The following is a 17388-nucleotide window of genomic DNA, read 5'->3' as shown; positions in this document are numbered from 1 at the left end:
AGATCAGGCAGAGAACCAACCCTTGTACAGCCCCAGGAATCCTTCCTCGTTGATAATCTTCTTCAGACTGGCGTTGATGCTTTCCTTGGGACCATCCTTGCTGGCGACATGCATGCGGCTCTTGACCGTGATGTACGGGTACGTGATGGTCGTGGCGAGGATCTTGCCGATTGCGCCAAGGTAGAACGCGTCGGTCGGGGTCACGCGGCGGCGACGTTCAACGATATTCTTCAGCTGCTCGAAAATGGTATACTGCAGGATCGGGTTGATGACGAGCACGAGGGCCGGGATCACGCCGGCGAAGAGCGCGCTGAAGCCCTCGTTGCGCAGCATATCCCGCAGCACCTGCAGGGTGCTCTGCGGCTTTAGTTTCTCCTGCTGGTTCTCCTCATCGGAGGCCCCGGAGCCGCTGCTCCCAGTCTTGCGCGCCGTCATCCGGGTGTTAACCACCCAGATGGGGTTTGTGATGAGCACGGTCGCGCTGCCTGCAATCGCGCCGGCGATCATCGACTCGACGGTCGTCAGCTTCTTCGACGCGCGCCCGGCCTTGGCCGCCGCCTTCTCGAACACTGCCCGCGTCCACTCATACCAGTAGTAGTAGACAAAGTTGGTCACGCTAATGCCGAACACCGCCGACTCGAGACCGGAGAAAAGTCCGCTGACGCCCTCGCGCTGGATGATGCGCCGCACGGCGTCCAACGTGGACGACTGCGCGCGCTTCGATTCCACCTGCGCTCTTGTCGAGAGAGTGATGAGAGGGTACCTAATCGTAGCCCGCCATAATTATCAACTTCCACATGTTCTGCGGGGGGGGAATCCGGCATGAAGTAGCCAATATGCGACGTACGTCAAGACCATAGAAATAATCCCTCCTCCTGCGCCCGCCAGCGCATGCGCAATGTTATCCGACTGCTGCGCCGCGGCAGATGTGGCGACCGACCGCGTCTTCTTTTCGACTGTAGCTTGCGACATGGTGTTTAAAATGTACTTTCTAAGGACGAATTTCTCAAACGATAACACGCAGCAATGCGTCCAACTCGCAGGACAATGCGAGAAAATCGGTCTCCTGGTCTCCGGTTGGAAATTTAGGCTTAGCGACAGTATTGGAGCGCGAGGGGAAATCCCCCCATTTTATGAGGAGAGCTCGAGAATATCCCGGAGCAGCATGAGACTCGGTGACGTCGGCGAAGATCACAGACCCTCGGCAAACTCGGCGCTCGAACGAATGGATGAGTAATCACATGTGATTTTGGCCATGAATATGGATAAAATCCACCCAAGTACTGTTCTATGAGATTGAGGATAAAGATCATATATGATAACTGTCAGACTGCCATTCATACAGTTCTCTGTTGTCTAAGACACTGCCATTACCCATGTCAACCTCAAACACGCGACGAGTACAACAAGGCGGCAAAAATGATCCAGTCAGAAGAAAAGGTCGAAAGAGAGCCAACGACAAATCAAAGTAACGAAGGAATCAAAATAAATGTAGAAGAACATCGTTTCATTCCCGAGACCACCGTACTTCGGCAACGCCAGGGGAAGAGGATCGGAATGATGCTCATTAATCTCTAGAATAGGGCGTGAACCCTACGTCTTTGAACCCTGAGGCTCCCTCCATCGCGTTTCCCATACCGCAAAATAGTCGTCGTGAGTGCGTAGGATCCGATGCAGGAAGAGGAAGGGACATGCTCCCATTGGTCTCGTTCAGCAGCAACCACCGCCCGTGCTGGTCTGCACGCCTTGGCCCTGGCCCACCTGCACTGTCGGCTTGTTGTTAACGGTTGCCGTGCCCATGCGCTCCTTGATCTGTCGAGCCATGGTCAAGAAGGCTTGCTCAACGTTCGAAGCATTCTTGGCCGAAGTCTCCAGGAACGGAATGCCGAGGCTGTCGGCGAATTCCTAATCATAATGTGAGGTTCTGCTCCAACGAGCGTAACAACGAGGACTAGACTTACCTTCGCAACCGTGTATTCGACCACCTTCTTGTCCTCCATATCGCTCTTGTTGCCCACCAGGAGCTTGTTGACACCTTCGGTGGCATACCGATCAATTTCTTGCAGCCACTGCTTCACGTTGTTGAACGAGTCCATATCCGTCACATCGTAGACAACGCAGATACCATGAGCGCCTCGGTAGTACGAGGACGTGATTGTTCGGAAGCGTTCCTGGCCAGCCGTATCCCACTGTCATTTGGTCAGCATGATCATACTGAGTTTACAGTGCAGTAGAATCAAAACGTACAATCTGCAGTTTCACGGTCTTGCCGTCCAGTTCGATGGTGCGGATTTTCTGGTCACACGACGTCAGCGGTGGTCGACAGCCTGGTCATCGCATCGAGGAACATACAAAGTCCACACCGATGGTGGAGATGTAGCTTTCTGTGTAGGTGTCATCGGCAAAACGCAGCAGCAAGCAGGACTTTCCAACGCCCGAGTCGCCGATGAGGAGCAGCTTGAACAGGTAATCGTATCTGTGTGTGGCGGTCAGTCGAGCGCAACAGGATGGCGGCCGTCTTTCCGACGCGGAAGAGGGCCAGGCATCGATGGCAGAGAGGATAGGGTTAATACTCTACAGCGAAGACGGTCCAGTCAGCTATCGGAACGATGGGATTGCGTATACACACAAGCACCGATGGTGCTGGCCGAGCTTGATCACCACTTACCACTCAGGATTCATGATGGGCAAAGGATACGTGGCTGAGTTGCAACCAAAGCAAACACGACAGGTACACGGAGAAGCGAGACAGGTCTAGACAGGAACGGGGGAGGAAAGAGAGGGAACAGAAGAGCACAGCAGAAAAAATGAAGCGTTTTGAGAGAGCCGACTGTTTCAGGGCGGATGAATCCAGATACCAGCCCAACGGGGAAAGGCGTGGTCACCTGCAGGCCCAGCCAAACCCGTGCCTACGCTCAGCTGATTATGTAACACCTACTACATCAGGAAGTGCATGCACGTAATTATCGTAGTCTCTCATGCCACATCCCCTTTGATACATGCCCAGCTTGATCATGATTTCACCGACTCGCGTTAACCTAATCATTCTAAGCGGAGCCAGCTCAGAATAGATCATTCATCCTCACCGCCGCATCTATGCGTAGCCATGTGCCTGTAGCCACTCCAGCAACGGCTTCTCATCCCGCACTTTGTAGCGCGCATTGGTGCGAATGCTGTCGTCGGCAATCACCAGTGCACGATCGTAGGCTCCGGTGTCCTTGTCCTTGAAAAACGCCCCAATGTCGTCCGCTACAGATTCATCCGTGTACTTGGACAACGCCAGGCGGATAAACCGCTCGGCAACGACACGGTTGGCTGCCAGCCGCCCAGAGACGGTGCTCCAGTTCGTCTTCATGTAATCCCACAGCAAATGGCGCACCTTGGAGTTGGCCGCCAGCGACGCAGCCCCCGTGTGAATATCTTGGATGTTCACTTTCTCCGAGAAGATCAGGTCGAGGTACTCTCGGACTAGGGTCTCGTCTTTCGTGCGGCCAAGGGCACTCAGCGCGATCTCTTTACCGTCCACCGAGTCCGTCGTCAGATACTCCTCCAAGACTTTCTCGAATTCTGTCCGTCCACCCTCGGAGACGTTAATCGTAAAGACGGCAGACCGGAGATTCGGATCGATCGCGGCTTTGTCACCTGCGGACCAGCGTTGGAAACGCGACTTGGCTTCCGCGATAATTCTACGATCGTCAGATGCCACGCTTGAGTAAAGAGTTTAAGGCAATCTCACCCTTCATGGCCCGCATTGCCGGCCATAGCGATGACCAGCTTTCGGAGCTGTCCCGTCAGATAATCTTCTTCAGGCTTAAACTCCCAGCCTAGCTTCTCCGCTAGAGGACCCGCAAGCTTGACGATATACTTCTTCAGCCCGTCGGCGACAGTGTCGTTGCTCGAGAAGACAGACCGGACATGTGACAGCGAGGTCGCGATCTGGGACCATACCCTGAAGAAGCATTAGCAGGCTGGATAGATGAGAGGCAGTCGAGTAGCACTTACAAGTAATTGTCCTCGCCACCGAAACCTTCGACCAAGGCCAGCAGGGCGGACGTGTTGCCATCCCCAGACACAGCGAGCGCCGCAGCGTCACCGACGAGACCAATTTTATCCTCGATGCTCAGCAGATGAAGGGACTTGCCCAATTGCTCCAAGCGATGGGGTGGGTAGTTGGTCCGGTAGAATCCCGACTGATCTTTGTTGAGCTTGTAAAAATCGCCAACGTTACTCACGACGTCAGACTTCTGAACGAGCGCAATAGGCTTTTCCTCGCTTAGGGACGGTCCGGTCCTGATACCGAGAGGAATCCACCACACCGTCTCATCCTCCTCCGGCTTGACGTCGCCGGAAGAAAGGAACCGCGTCTGCTTAACCGAAATCTGGCCTTGTTCTTCGGTCACGGTCACAACAGGGAAACCGATCTTGCGGATCCAGGGGTCCTACGATGCGTCAGTAAGCAACGATCGCCACATCGCAGACGATACGGACCATAAACGCAGTAACGTCCTGATTCGATGCCTTGCTGAGAGCCGACCAGAGGTCATTGGTCGTAGCATTACCTAGACGATGTTAGCCAACTGCTGAGTTGCGCTTGGCCAGAACTTACGGTAGGCATGGGCCTTGAGATAATCGGACACTCCCCGGATGAACGTCTCTTGCCCGAGGTAGCTACTCAGCATGCGGATCACCGAGCTTCCTTTCAGGTAGCTGATGTGGTCAAAAATCTGATCCACTTCGAGGGCATTGCGCACAGGAACTTCGATCGGATGGGACGCGCGCAGCGAATCAAGTTGGAATGCTTGTTGAGTACCCTCAGCCTGCATATTCGTCAATATCATCGTTTACGAGTCTCATCGTACCACGGGCGCTGCGTACAACAAACTGGGACCACACTTTCCACTCTGTTGGGTTGAAATCAGTCTCAAGCTCAAGTAGATCGGAGCAGTCAAACTTACCTGGGTGAAAATGGTCGACCGCCAGCCAACCAACCCAAGTAGCGAAGCCCTCGTTCAGCCACAGTTCGTTCCACCAGTCCATGGTCACGAGATTTCCGAACCATTGATGCGCCAGTTCTGATCAGACGTTAGACAGGACTCAACACGTCTTTGCTACCAGCTCACCATGGGCCACAACGTAAGCAATGCGGTTCTTGTAGCGCGAGTCGGACTTGCCCTCGTCAAACAGAACCGCAGTCGTACGATACGTAATCAAGCCCCAGTTCTCCATGGCACCCATTGCCTATCCAATACAGTCAGTAATGGAGCGCAAAATAGGGTTATCGCCAAGCTTACAAACTCGTGGACGGCGAGCAGATCCGCTTTGGGAAGAGGATAGTCAATCCCAAAGAGCTCGGAGAAATAGTCGACAGTGCGGTGGGCGCAGTCCAGGGCAAATCGGGCTTGCTCCTTGAGACCTCGAGTCGTATACACGCGGACGGGGATACCGGCACCATTGTACTTGCGTTTCGTCGTAGTCTCGACGTACTCGAAATCACCCACAGCCCAAGCCAGGAGCTACCTGTCATCAGCTACGGATTCCAAAGGAATGGAAAGCCGTGAATGAACTAACATAAGTACTCATGACCGGTGTCCGGTCGAAAGACACGACCTTCAGCCCAGGTCGGCTTCCGTCTCGTTCCGACTTCACCGGCATGTTGCTCAGCGCTGTCAGGCCCCGGGGCACTTCGATTTCAAAGTCAAACGTGGCTTTCAGGTTTGGCTCATCGAAGCACGGAAAGGCTCTCCGGGCGTCACAAGACTCGAACTGGGTACTCATCATGTAGTGGAATTCATTGTCCTTGGGCGTATCGGGGTCCGGCGTGCCGATGGCCTTGTACTTGGCACGGGAGAAACCTGCCATAGCATTGTTGATGGTCGCGGTAAAGTTCACTGTCAACTGAGCGTCGCCGACGGGAACCTCGTTGGGGAATGACAGAGTAACTCGCTCAGAAGTCTTGTCATACGAAATCGCGGCGGCCTTGTTGGGAGTTGTGTCTATTCCGTCCTCTGTCAAAGAAGTCCTTGATGTCGATAATGCGATACGCACCCTTGCCAGAGGACACCTCTGCATTCTGCACCTCAATTTCCGACGCATTGAGCACGATCTCTTTTGTCGGCGAGGATACTTTGGCGTCAATCTTCACTGTACCCTTGTAGCCCCAGGAGCCCCCGAGCTCCAGGTCGTATAAGGAGATGTCATAATGAACGGGTTTGACCCTGAGTGCACCGTTAATGTCAATTGCCTGCCCCGCGGTTCACGGCGGACAGAATGACGTACCAATCGGGCAACGTGTCGCGGTCCTTGGAAGCCATGTTGGTGTGAGCGTTGAATGAACAGTGTCTTGCAAACGACAAGAAAAAAGCAATTGTTGGTTTCGGCACAGAGATTGAAGCTCTGTGAATCACACAAGCAGGCGATATGGTGGAGTAGCGAGCCAGCGCGGGGTGCAACGGAAAGCTGCTGACCAGCGGGCTGATCTGATTGACGGCCGCCCGTAACGTCCCTCCACCCGCTCGGCCAGCGGCACATGTAACTGTCGCTACTCCCCACATTGGTGATGAATTGTCGGAACCTGCCGCCTGGACGCAGGTCAGCCAGGTCTCATTGTCATTGATTTCTGACCCTAGTCGAATTTTTGCTGCTTAGCTATTTTTTTTCGCGTTGGGATCCGCGCGCGGCGCGTGAGCTCCGAGCTCCGGGAGTGGGCCGCAGATCAACCCGATCGGAAACTCATCACATTCAATATTGACCACTGCCATTCCCACTTCACCGCTGATCTATTCGATCGCTCATCGCATCCAACATGGCCGACTCGGACGAGGAATACGTGGAAGAATTCTCGGACGACGAGGAGGAGCACGTGGTGTCACGGGATGTCGACACGAGAGCGCGACGAAGGAGGAAGGCGCGCACCGGCGCAGAATGGGAGGTGTCGCGCACGTGGGAGACGCTGGTGGAAGGAGCAGATGGCACCATCCGGGCGACAGTGGAGGGCCTCGTTGAGGCCGGCAAAAGGAAGAGGTGAGTGATGGCTCCGGGTTCAGAAAGGGGGAGGGAAAAAGAGGCGTAGGAGAGAGCATGGCGCTGGACGGAATCTGTGATAGGCTATTACGAGATACCACGCCGCTGCAACGGGGCATCATTCGCCATTTGATGCTGGTATTGGATTTATCACAGTCCATGGCCGAGAAGGACATGCGCCCAACACGATACCATCTGGCGCTACGGTATGCACGCGAGTTTGTCGTGGAGTTCTTCGAGCAGAACCCCATCTCGCAGCTGGGCGTCATCGGGATGCGAGATGGCCTGGCCGTGCGGATTAGCGACATGAGCGGGAACCCAACCGAGCACATCAGCGCCATCGAGGCTTTACGGTCGCAGGACCCCAAAGGACTGCCCAGCCTGCAAAATGCGTTGGAAATGTGCCGAGGAGCGCTGTAGTAAGTACTTCTTAGACCCCGGAGAGTGGAATGGAAGGGCCCCAGCGGAAGAACACAACGGACTTATTCACACCAGCCATACACCGAGTCATGGTACGCGCGAAGTCCTGATCGTCTTCGGGTCACTGCTTTCATCAGACCCCGGCGATATCCATCAAACTTTGAAAGCATTAATAGCGGACCGCATCCGTGTGGCCATTGTAGGACTTGCGGCCCAAGTGGCCATCTGCCAGGAGCTGTGTGCAAAAACGAACGGCGGCGACGATACAGTCTACGGAGTTGCGCTGAATGAGCAGCATTTCCGGGAACTGATGATGGAGGTCACGACGCCGCCAGCATCCTACTCCCAACGGCAGGCGAGTAATGCTCTCCTGATGACCGGCTTCCCGTCACGGACGGTCGAGCCGTTTCCGTCGCTATGCGCGTGTCACTCGAAACCGTCGTGCGACGGATACTTGTGCTCGCGCTGCGGGAGCAAAGTGTGCGCTCTGCCGGCAGAGTGCCCCGCGTGTGGGCTGACGCTAATTCTGTCGACCCATCTAGCGCGGTCATACCACCATTTGTTTCCGCTGTTGAATTGGGTCGAAGTGCCGTGGAAGCGCGCGTCACGCAGCACGCACTGCTTTGCTTGCGGGATTGAATTCCCTCCGGTGCCACCTCCGGACCAATGGTCAAAGTCCGAGACGCAGGCCAAGGGCATCAGCGTCAGCAGTCGATACGAATGCACAGTGTGCAACAACCATTTCTGCATTGACTGTGATCTCTTTGCCCATGAAGTTGTCCACAACTGCCCGGGCTGTCAAAGCCGGCAGTGAAGCGTGTACACTACGAAGTGTATGATCTAGACACAATAATTCTAACGGCATGAACTTCGATACGGGGGGCTCTGCACACTGGATTCCCTTACGAGGCTGTGGGCCATTCGCTAGGAGCGGGTGATATAGGCGTCTTCAAGGGGAGCAAATCAACCCAGAGCTCAAAGACTGAAGAGATACCTTGATTCGAGTTTGAAGAAAATTGGACTTGTGCAGCCCTTTGAAACCCGGGTAGCAGGATGTTTGTTCGGAAGAACTTCATGTTAGGGCTTGCGATTTGGCTCATCCTTCGTTAACTCGGCGCAGCAGTGTCTAGTATTCTATGATAGACAAGACAACTACCCGTTGCACAACTTGGCTGATTTGACCATTAAGCGACTTCAATGGGCTTGGCCAGAAACCGGCCCTTTCCCTGTGGAATCCACGCTGTTATGTTGTTTCCAGCGTTGCTTGAAGCTGGATTTCGGATCGATGACTGGCGTCCCAGGGTTCGTTCAGTCTGGCGCCATGGCCACCGGCCGAATGGTCTTCGGGTCAGACAGCAGCACTTTTGAGCGTTGTCAAAGTTGTTCAATGCTACAGTTTCTGACCTTCCACGAATCGCTTACTGTCAAGGGTGTAGTCATTGTTTCCCTGTGCCCGATTAGTAGTAGTAGCTTTGGAAGAGGTACTCCATTTATCTACAATCCGGAATAATTGCCTGATAGGATTGGAAATGACGTATGGTACGGCACATATCCTGTATCCCTCTAAATAACCCTAATTCGGATTCAGATCGGCATATCCCCGCGTCTTCCGAATCGTCATTCCCTCGGCCGTCGCCACTCCATCAGATCTTCGAGTTCAACGTCAGTAAGGGTAGTATCTCAACTAGTAGTAGAAACTCCCTGCAATCAACTCCCGTTATTTTTTCCAATTAATCGACTGGAAAAGTACCATTGATCTGCTAGAAAACAAAACAAAACCACGATGTCCGCACCCCAATCAACACCGTCTGATCCATCACCACCACAAGAAGAATCACAAACAAAACGATCCTCAACAATGTCAGCAACGGCGGCCGCCCAATACGCCTCGCTCCATACGTACCCTTTCCAATCTGACGTCGAATTCCGCGCCGGCCTCTCGCAAATCCTTCAGCGACCAGTAACGGATGCCGAACTATTGTCGTCGTCTCGACAATCGCAGCAAGATGCTGCGCTGGCAGGAGGAAATTCAGATGTCAACGAGACGATCCTTAGAGCGAAATGTTTTTACTTCTCTCGGTGTGTGGCACAGTCCTTGCAATTTCCTAGTCTGTAATCAAACGAAGTGAAGCTAACAATTGTCGTATAGAAAGAACAATATCTCCCCGCCTCTAGATCCGTCAGGGTATCGAACCTGGCTTGGTCAGACAAGAACAACTTTAGAAGCGTCGACTTCCCTGCCGCGCTCGAGTTTCGATGGCAAGCGTGGCCGCCCTGAGAGTATTGCTGCGGCACAGTTGCAGGCTCTGAACAATGACCGTAACGGCGAACCAAAGGAACATGCGGATCACCAGCATGACCAATCGACTGAGCCTGCGTATCCCTCTTCGTTTGCTCACATCGTCGAACTGATTACCACCGGCCAGCCCATCCCCGGTATCCAGCATGTTCCGGATACGGTTCTCACTGGCCATGACAAGCCCCCTTCAGCGTCCATCAGGCGAAAACCATGGGAAAAAGACGAGAAAGAACAAGAGTCGAAATAACCATTTTCATTCCATTTTGTTTATAGACTTCAAAAGCGACACGTCACGTCGATGAGGAACAGAGGGCGCAATAGCTAGTATGAGATACAACGATAATAAATGCAATAGCAACCATTGTCCACACATGGCCTCCACCACATTCGAAGGAATGACGACCTGCGTTGAGGAGGAAATAAAGAGCAGAAACAGAACGCTTCACTGGAAACAGACGCCATACAAAAGCACAAAGTCAAATGGAAAAGGCATGCCAGGTAAACCAAAGCCTTCGAGATCCGCTTGAATCCTAGGAGGTTCTAACTGGCGTCCGGAAATAGCGTTTGGCACGCAAATTTTTGAGCGAAAGAAAAGGAGAAAACTCGAAACCAGCTGCAAACGCAACCATGTCGTTTGACAGACTGGCCGGAAGATGTATGTGACAAAGTGATGATTGTCGACCTCGAACAGCCTGTGCATGTTATATCCACGTGCGATACACGGCTAAACAACGTTGCCACTGTCATCTCCGGCGTTGGTCAGTAATTGCATTCTGCGTACTTCAGCGATAACCAGAGTAGCCGGGATGCCATGCTCCCCCGCGGTGGTAACGATTGCCAGGACCATGACCGGTAGCAAGACGCTCATCAGCCGAGTTACCGTAGCGGCTGCCGATGTTGGTACCAGGTCCAGGGCGGATCGCATGCGATGGGTTGTTGCAAAGCATCGCCACACGAGAGCCGAATTTAGATCCACGAAGGCTGACCATGTGCTTGCTACATACGTCGGTATTAGCAGAGGGCCTTTGAAGGCATGCACAGGGCATGTTTGGCCGTACCGGATATGGCTGGCAACCAAGTCACGCTGATGAGGCGAAGCGTTGGTCAAAATCCACTGAATGAGATAGTTGCCGTACTGGTCCCCCGCAACTGTCGATGGTGAGAAGCTGGAAGGCGGAAAGCAGAGACGCATTTCACACTTACTATCAATTAGAGGCATCCGCGGTCTGTCCGCACGTCCGGTGCAGACTCGCGCCAGGTAGCGGTCCAGGAACTCGGAGCCTCCTATCTTCAGACATTTCTCGACCACCTTCGATGCAAACTGGTCCATGCTGTAGTCAACGGCGGAGCGCAGGATGTGATCAATGGCGCGATTCTTGTCCCGCGGTGCTCCATGCTCACAAATATGCTGTATACACCAATTGCCAAACTGGCCATGTGAAAGAAGATCAATATGTGCCAGAACTTCTTCGATAGCCGGACGCTGCCGACGGTCAGCTCACTCGATTCACGTTATTGTTCATTGGCATACCTTTTCCTCTTCGAGGCAGTTTTCGAAGATGTTCTGGACGACCAGACTTCCAGTCTCTCCCAGAGCTACCTCGTGCCACATGCCGCGGAGCGCTTCATTCACCCTAGCCATGATCTGCGGGGGCTCGCCATTCCAACGCAGCTCAAACAATTTCTGCCATACATGGCACGCGTAGCGATGAATGACAGTCTCGGGAATCCGCCGCAGGAGCTCGTGAACCATGCCGGCCTTGTGCTCCTCCGGCACGCAGTCAAATGCTTTCTGGACGACATGACAGCCGAACGGATCCATACTGAGGTTAACTGTGTTGCCCTTGATTGCGTTTGCAATTGCCACCACCTGCTCAGGCGTGCCATGTTCAAAGCAACGCTGAACCAAGAAGTTTCCAAACCGGTTGACCATGAGCTTGTAGGCATCGTCAACAATAGCCTCGATGATGTCGTACTTCTGCTCCGCAGTTCCGGCTTTCAGCTTCTGTTGCAAGAAGATGGATGCCTGCTGGTCGTTGTTATGCACAATTTTGCTCACGATCGCCTTCCAGTCGCAGGTGATGCCTTTATCGAGCAGGCGTCGATAATTCAGTGGTTCCATGCCAGGCAGATAGGGTTGCGGAGACGCCCGTTCGACCTTTTTAATTGATCAGTATATAGGCTAATGAAGAGGATTCATATCGAACTTACCGCTGAAGGAATGATCCACGCGGACCCGTTGGCACTGTTCGCTGTAAATTCAGCCGCCGTGGGAGACAGCGGAGTACCGATCGGTCGGGCTTGATACTGGGGAATTGGGTGCATTCCAATCTGCTGGTACGCATTGAGTGCAGCGTTGAGGGGCTTACTTGCCGTGCCGTTGGGGATCACACTGCCGAACGGACTCCAGTTCCCTGTGGCGGGACCGAAGCAGGGGGCACCGCGGCCTATATTCGAGACGCAGCGTCGCGGCTGGAAACTGGAGCCTCCCAGTTGCGTGTTCTGCTCATTCATATACCGTCCGTCGAGACTGGAAGCACCAGACGATGGTCCAGAGAACATGCGATGAGGTTGAGCAGGTCCCTGTGGAGTCAATGACGCACTCAGGATAGGGGTCGACCACATGTTCATTGGATCCTGGTAAGCCCTATCTGCGCGCTGAGGGACAAGCGGGGCTTGAACCATCGGTGCCCACTGAGCTTGAACTCGAGCACGATTGTACGCTCCCCCCGACAGTGCGTCGGAAATGTCCGACTGCGCATCTTCTCCAGCCCAGGGTTCCTGACGATGATTGAACGGCCTCACTGAAGCTGAAGTTGTATTCAAAGCACTCTGCAGGTTACTGATTACATGGTCGGAGACATCTCTGCCACCAAAGTCCGCTTCGGAGGGCGACCCAAGAGCCTGGTCGAGCGTTTGTTTGATGTTCCGAGTCTCCGCCAGCTCTTGTTCTTGCTGAGCGATGCGAGTATTGGCCGCCATCAGCTCTCTCCGCAGGCGGAGCATTTCGGCCACGCTATCATGATTGTCCGAGAAGATGGAGCCTACCTGAAAACCACCTGCAGAGGCGGACGTCTCGGTAGAGGCATCATCGCAACGGCTATTCTGTGCGTTGCTTTGCAGGTGTTGGGTGGACAACCGGTGCAAAAGCTCGTTCGGGTGCTGCGGCATAGGATCAGCCGTAGGTTGAGTAGGCGCAGGACAAATGTTTGCTAAGATTTTCTGCATCTCTGACACGTTGATCTCGGAATGACAATCCATTTGCTTTGCACAGTCATGTCAGCTCCAATGCTTTTGAAACAGCGTGAAATTTTGGGCCAAACCTTGCTCGACGATGGAATGTCCTCCGGTTTCAGGGTCGGCTGAAGATTGCCCAGTTTCGAGGACACGAGAGGGTCAGGAGCGAACAAAGAGGCCATGGTATCAGTGGTGGTGGACTGCAACGGGGGAGGCTATTAACCTCAGCATCCATCGGGTTACAGTGCTATACGAATCACTTACCACCGGTTCCTGCGCAGTCACACCACGGTGCATATCCGCTCGACTATCCGTGGAGTCTGGCATATACACGGGGGTCTTGGATCCCGATTTGGTGTCTTCAGGTGCGTCAGAAGGAGCCATCTTGGGGAAACCGACACAAGACGCCCAACAGATTCGGAGAAGAAAGATCAGTAAACAAATGGAATAGCACAATATGCAATACAGCCGACAACTGCACGGAGGCAAAGACAGAAACAAAGAAGTAGCTGGAAAAAGTTTCAAGAGAGGAAAAGATATAGAGGCAACAAGGCTTTGAGAAAGACAGGAAGCAGATGAAAGCGAGATTGAAAGAAGGATCAGAGAACAGGATGGACTAGAGTATCTCGGCGCAGTAGGTGGATGTTTAGATGACTCAGCGTAGATCAGAGCAGGTGGAAGAAGAGGAAAGCACGACGGGCTCACAGGTGAACGACGGAAAGAGAGACCCGGAAGGTGGGAAGAAAGGAAGGAGCAGGGTAAGAGGAAGAAGAAGGAAGGAAGGAAGAGGCAGGAAGAAGAGGGAAAGAACGAGATAAGGGATTCAGATTCTACAAAAAGGGCAGGAGCCCGCAAAATGTCTCTCGGCAAGTGATGTGAGCCTCACTCCTTCCAGAAACAGAAGGAACGCACAGTGAGGAGGTGGTGAATGATGGTCCTGATGTCAAACAGGAAGGGGCGGACGAGAGACAGAGAAGGAAGGATGTCCTGAGCGGTTGGTATCAGCTGGCGGGAATCCGCGTTAATAGAGCCCGTTGGGAGACAGTCGAGGCCAGAGTGTTCAGAACCACAGACTCGGGCTGTGAGAACTGGGCAGCATCTCTGCACCTTTCGTCTTGTCTAGAGATCCAGCCAGGTTCAACGACAATAAGGGCATGGAATGCTTGGGAGTGAATACCAAGTCAGTTCAGCCATTCAAGCTCTATTGCAGACAAAGGTCAATAAGGTCATAAGATACATTGAGTAGTCATGCCTTGTTAAAGTCACGAATGAGACATGGGCCGAAGAAGTATGGGATCACTTGGAGCCGCAGATGTCCGTAAGAGTGTGCTTTCAGTCGTAATGTAGTCGGACTATTCCTGCAAAGCGACTGGGCTAGCATCAAAGAGCCACTCCCTTCTCCCTCTCATGCAGTTTTCATATGTTGCGTCGACACCCGCTGTAGAGAAACAACTGAATCGTCACATTAGTTGTGGCTGTATTCATGGACCAGGAGATTGGAACTTACGAAAGTCTTCCAAGTTGCGCTGCTTCTGGCTGTGCCGTGGACTCTTTCCATGCATCAAATTATCGAAACCGGTCGATCCTTGGAGCAGGTAGAAAAGAGTACCCATGACACAAAAGATACCGAACGAGAACACCCAGACCCGGATAACTGCGACGATGGACGTTTGGCCTCCGACGAACCAGCCAAAGACACAAAATAGGGTAGCGACAAGGTCAACAAGGAGAATGGCACTGGTGAGCTGCCAGGATGGCCTCGATGACCAGAATGGACCATTGGCACGAGTGATGAAGATTAGCCAGTTCTCTGTCAAAGAGATCTCCAAAAAGAGAACTGGATCGCGTTGACCAAAGTTCTCAATGATTCCGCCTCCCACTCCACCAACAAGCATCGTCGTTAGCGTAATCCAAGTCCCAACTGCCAGGACAATACCAAGAAGGATCGACATCCCCCAAAGCTTTGGCAAATTCCACTTCACTGGTGTTTTGGAGAAGGGTGCATTGTCGTAAGCAATGGCCAATGTCGCGATATCCGCAAAGATAGCAATGAAGACAATCAACTGCAAGTTCAGAGTCTCATTCAAGATCGCGATCCACAAGCCTAAGAAGATTTCCAAATGAAGGGAGAGGGCAATGCGGTAGACTATGTAAGCGTGCATCCGATGGAATATCTGGCGCGACGTCTTGATCGCATCGATAATGGCAGAGAGTCCCGGAGCCAAGAAGATAATGTCCGCCGCGGAGCGAGCGGCATCGGATGCTCCTTCAACCGCAATGCCTGTGTCTGCCTTCTTCAAGGACGGAGCATCGTTGACCCCGTCCCCGGTCATGGCCACAAGATAGCCTCGCTGCTGCAAAATATCTACCACGTTGTACTTGTGTTGGGGGAAAACTTCAGCGAAACCATCAGCGGCCTCCACAAAATCGTACACCTCAGAGCCAGGCATGTCGCCGCCTCCTCCAAGGCCCAGGCGCTCTGCATTATACACGTTGGTCCCCAGACCTAGCTGATAAGAAGTTTCTCGGGCAATTCCAACGGCATCGCCCGTCAACATCTTAATCGAGAGTCCCAGAGTCTTCGCTTCGTTGATCGTCTTAGCTGTGTCGTGACGAGGAGGATCAGCGCAGGGCACGATTCCGAGGATCTCCCACGCCTTTCCTTCTCGCTTGCGAGCAACACCCAAAGAACGAAAACCACGACTAGCAAACTCAGTTACTTTGCTCTTGTAAGCATTATCTACCTCCTGAGGTATGGGATGGTCCTCTTCGACAGTTTTCAAGACGAAGAGTGGCGCGCCTTTGACACAGACCAGTTTCTCGCCGGTTGGAGATTGGACCACAGCTGTGATCTTTTTTGACACAGGATCAAAGGGATAGAATTCCAGGACTTGATACTGCGTAAGGACGCTCTTGGCACGGGGGTAGTAACGAAGCGATTTCAGGAAGGCTTTATCAATAGCATCGATGCCCTTTCTCTTCCTCGAGGCTGCAAGGCACGCTGTCAGCATGAGATCTTCGGGATCAACCCCAGCCACTGTGTACGGTTCTGCCAGAGACAACTTGTTCGTCGTGAGGGTTCCTGTCTTATCGGAACACAGGATTTCAACCCCAGCAAGGGACTCTATCGCGGACAACTTCTGCACAATCGCCTTTTTCTTTGCCAAATAGGCGGCGCCAACTGCCATCGTAGTAGTAACGACAGCAGGAAGACCAACGGGGACGCCAATCATAGTAATTCCAAGAGTAAATTCGAGGATCTTAACTATGCCAATTGAGCGATAGAACGAGGCAACCCAGACAACGAGGAGTGTGAATACAACCAGTGACAGCAGGATGGTTCCAATGCCGTTCAGCACCTCAGTAAAATGGCCGCTACCTGAGGACGCAGCATTGACAAGGGCTGCTGCTCTGCCCACGTAGGTGCTGTCACCAGTTGCAGTAGTTACCATGCGAGCCTTGCCCCGTTTGACGGTAGACGAAGCGTAGCAGGTGTCTCCATGATGCTTGTCGACCGCAAGAGATTCTCCAGTGATGCAGGACTGATCAACTTGGAGAAATGCATCCTCCGTGATGATGCGTCCGTCCGCCGGGATGATTGTTCCCTAGGTTTATTGTCGGTTAGTCTCTCGGTTCTCTGCCCTTCGTCGTTTCTTATAGAATATACTGCCGCAGATGACATATCATACCTCTTCCACCTGTATAATATCTCCTGGTACAATTTCCGAGGCCAAGATCTCACGTAAATGACCGTTTCTTACGACCGTTGCTTTCAGTGCCAGAGTCTTCTTCAGTTCATCGACTATCGAGCCTGCCTGGTACTCCTGGACAAAGCCAACAGACGCGTTGAGCAAGAGCAAGGCACAAATTACTCCAAAATCGACCCAGTCTTGGAGACTGGCGGCCAGAATCGCCGCAGCCTAATAGTGTCAAAAATAATGTCGATTATGTAGCCGAGTCTGGGCACAACTTGCCTCCATTACGAATTGAATTGGGCCCACGAAGAAGCCCAGGAATTTTGGGAGCAAACCCTCCCTTTCTTCCCTCATCTGGTTAAGACCGTATTTCTTTCTTCTGGCAATCACCTCAGAATCTCTGAGACCAAGGCGAGGGTTCGTTTGGAGCAACTCTTCGGGAATCAAAAGAGCAGTTCTGGACTCGTCAAGTCCATCGTCATCTTCTCCCGCGCAGTCATCTTGGGACTCTAGGTCAGCAATTAAGGCATCCATATCCTCATCATCGTCATCCTCTGGGGGGTGATTCTTTTCGTGGACAGGCTGCACCGTCTCAGAAGCGTCGGTGTAGCTGTCTCTCTCCTCTTGGGAACGATAAGGAGGTCGAGAAGCAGGGTAGAAACTTGCCATGACAGGCAATCTGAAAACAAAAGAACGGTACAAAGAGACAGGGCTTCA

The 17388-nt window shown here is 53.0% G+C and overlaps 8 protein-coding genes across 8 annotated transcripts in view; 3 read left to right on the top strand and 5 right to left on the bottom strand.

Moving 5' to 3' along the window:
- VTN49DRAFT_3960 (uncharacterized protein) overlaps nucleotides 1-972 on the bottom strand; it is a gene marked incomplete at both ends in the record, with an annotated part of 1700 nt that extends 728 nt beyond the window's left edge. The window contains 2 exons of the mRNA XM_069411853.1: nucleotides 21-763; nucleotides 848-972. Coding sequence (XP_069272584.1) covers nucleotides 21-763; nucleotides 848-972 — 868 coding nt within the window. The remainder of the gene's footprint in view (nucleotides 1-20; nucleotides 764-847) is intronic.
- A 318-nt stretch (nucleotides 973-1290) lies between these two features.
- VTN49DRAFT_3959 (uncharacterized protein) lies at nucleotides 1291-1578 on the top strand (the record flags this gene model as incomplete). The annotated part of the gene is made up of 1 exon (XM_069411851.1): nucleotides 1291-1578. The coding sequence occupies one exon, from the start codon at nucleotides 1291-1293 to the stop codon at nucleotides 1576-1578; it is 288 nt and encodes a 95-aa protein (XP_069272583.1).
- Nucleotides 1579-1710: 132 nt separating this feature from the next.
- VTN49DRAFT_3958 (uncharacterized protein) lies at nucleotides 1711-2682 on the bottom strand (the record flags this gene model as incomplete). Its single annotated transcript, XM_069411850.1, has 5 exons — nucleotides 1711-1905; nucleotides 1962-2189; nucleotides 2248-2295; nucleotides 2353-2476; nucleotides 2672-2682. The coding sequence occupies 5 exons, from the start codon at nucleotides 2680-2682 to the stop codon at nucleotides 1711-1713; spliced, it is 606 nt and encodes a 201-aa protein (XP_069272582.1).
- A 412-nt stretch (nucleotides 2683-3094) lies between these two features.
- Nucleotides 3095-6551, bottom strand: VTN49DRAFT_3957 (uncharacterized protein; the record flags this gene model as incomplete). Its single annotated transcript, XM_069411849.1, has 12 exons — nucleotides 3095-3686; nucleotides 3737-3949; nucleotides 4003-4439; nucleotides 4489-4559; nucleotides 4607-4817; nucleotides 4876-4901; nucleotides 4956-5072; nucleotides 5121-5238; nucleotides 5292-5513; nucleotides 5569-5993; nucleotides 6046-6215; nucleotides 6277-6551. The coding sequence occupies 12 exons, from the start codon at nucleotides 6549-6551 to the stop codon at nucleotides 3095-3097; spliced, it is 2877 nt and encodes a 958-aa protein (XP_069272581.1).
- A 251-nt stretch (nucleotides 6552-6802) lies between these two features.
- VTN49DRAFT_3956 (uncharacterized protein) lies at nucleotides 6803-8254 on the top strand (the record flags this gene model as incomplete). The annotated part of the gene is made up of 3 exons (XM_069411848.1): nucleotides 6803-7020; nucleotides 7104-7439; nucleotides 7516-8254. The coding sequence occupies 3 exons, from the start codon at nucleotides 6803-6805 to the stop codon at nucleotides 8252-8254; spliced, it is 1293 nt and encodes a 430-aa protein (XP_069272580.1).
- Nucleotides 8255-9223: 969 nt separating this feature from the next.
- Nucleotides 9224-9986, top strand: VTN49DRAFT_3955 (uncharacterized protein; the record flags this gene model as incomplete). Its single annotated transcript, XM_069411847.1, has 2 exons — nucleotides 9224-9519; nucleotides 9590-9986. The coding sequence occupies 2 exons, from the start codon at nucleotides 9224-9226 to the stop codon at nucleotides 9984-9986; spliced, it is 693 nt and encodes a 230-aa protein (XP_069272579.1).
- A 535-nt stretch (nucleotides 9987-10521) lies between these two features.
- Nucleotides 10522-13360, bottom strand: VTN49DRAFT_3954 (uncharacterized protein; the record flags this gene model as incomplete). The annotated part of the gene is made up of 7 exons (XM_069411846.1): nucleotides 10522-10735; nucleotides 10798-10888; nucleotides 10943-11222; nucleotides 11271-11897; nucleotides 11951-13003; nucleotides 13063-13191; nucleotides 13241-13360. 7 exons carry the CDS (start codon nucleotides 13358-13360, stop codon nucleotides 10522-10524), a joined length of 2514 nt encoding a protein of 837 aa, XP_069272578.1.
- A 1021-nt stretch (nucleotides 13361-14381) lies between these two features.
- VTN49DRAFT_3953 (uncharacterized protein) lies at nucleotides 14382-17340 on the bottom strand (the record flags this gene model as incomplete). The annotated part of the gene is made up of 4 exons (XM_069411845.1): nucleotides 14382-14428; nucleotides 14484-16581; nucleotides 16666-16896; nucleotides 16960-17340. 4 exons carry the CDS (start codon nucleotides 17338-17340, stop codon nucleotides 14382-14384), a joined length of 2757 nt encoding a protein of 918 aa, XP_069272577.1.
- Between the last annotated feature and the right edge of the window lie 48 nt (nucleotides 17341-17388).

Source organism: Thermomyces lanuginosus, assembly GCF_041956635.1.
Source record: "Thermomyces lanuginosus strain ATCC 200065 unplaced genomic scaffold VTN49scaffold_3, whole genome shotgun sequence".
Taxonomy (NCBI): domain Eukaryota; kingdom Fungi; phylum Ascomycota; class Eurotiomycetes; order Eurotiales; family Trichocomaceae; genus Thermomyces; species Thermomyces lanuginosus.
The sequence above is the reverse complement of the archived record's forward strand: the minus strand, read 5'-3'. Positions and strand labels throughout refer to the sequence as shown.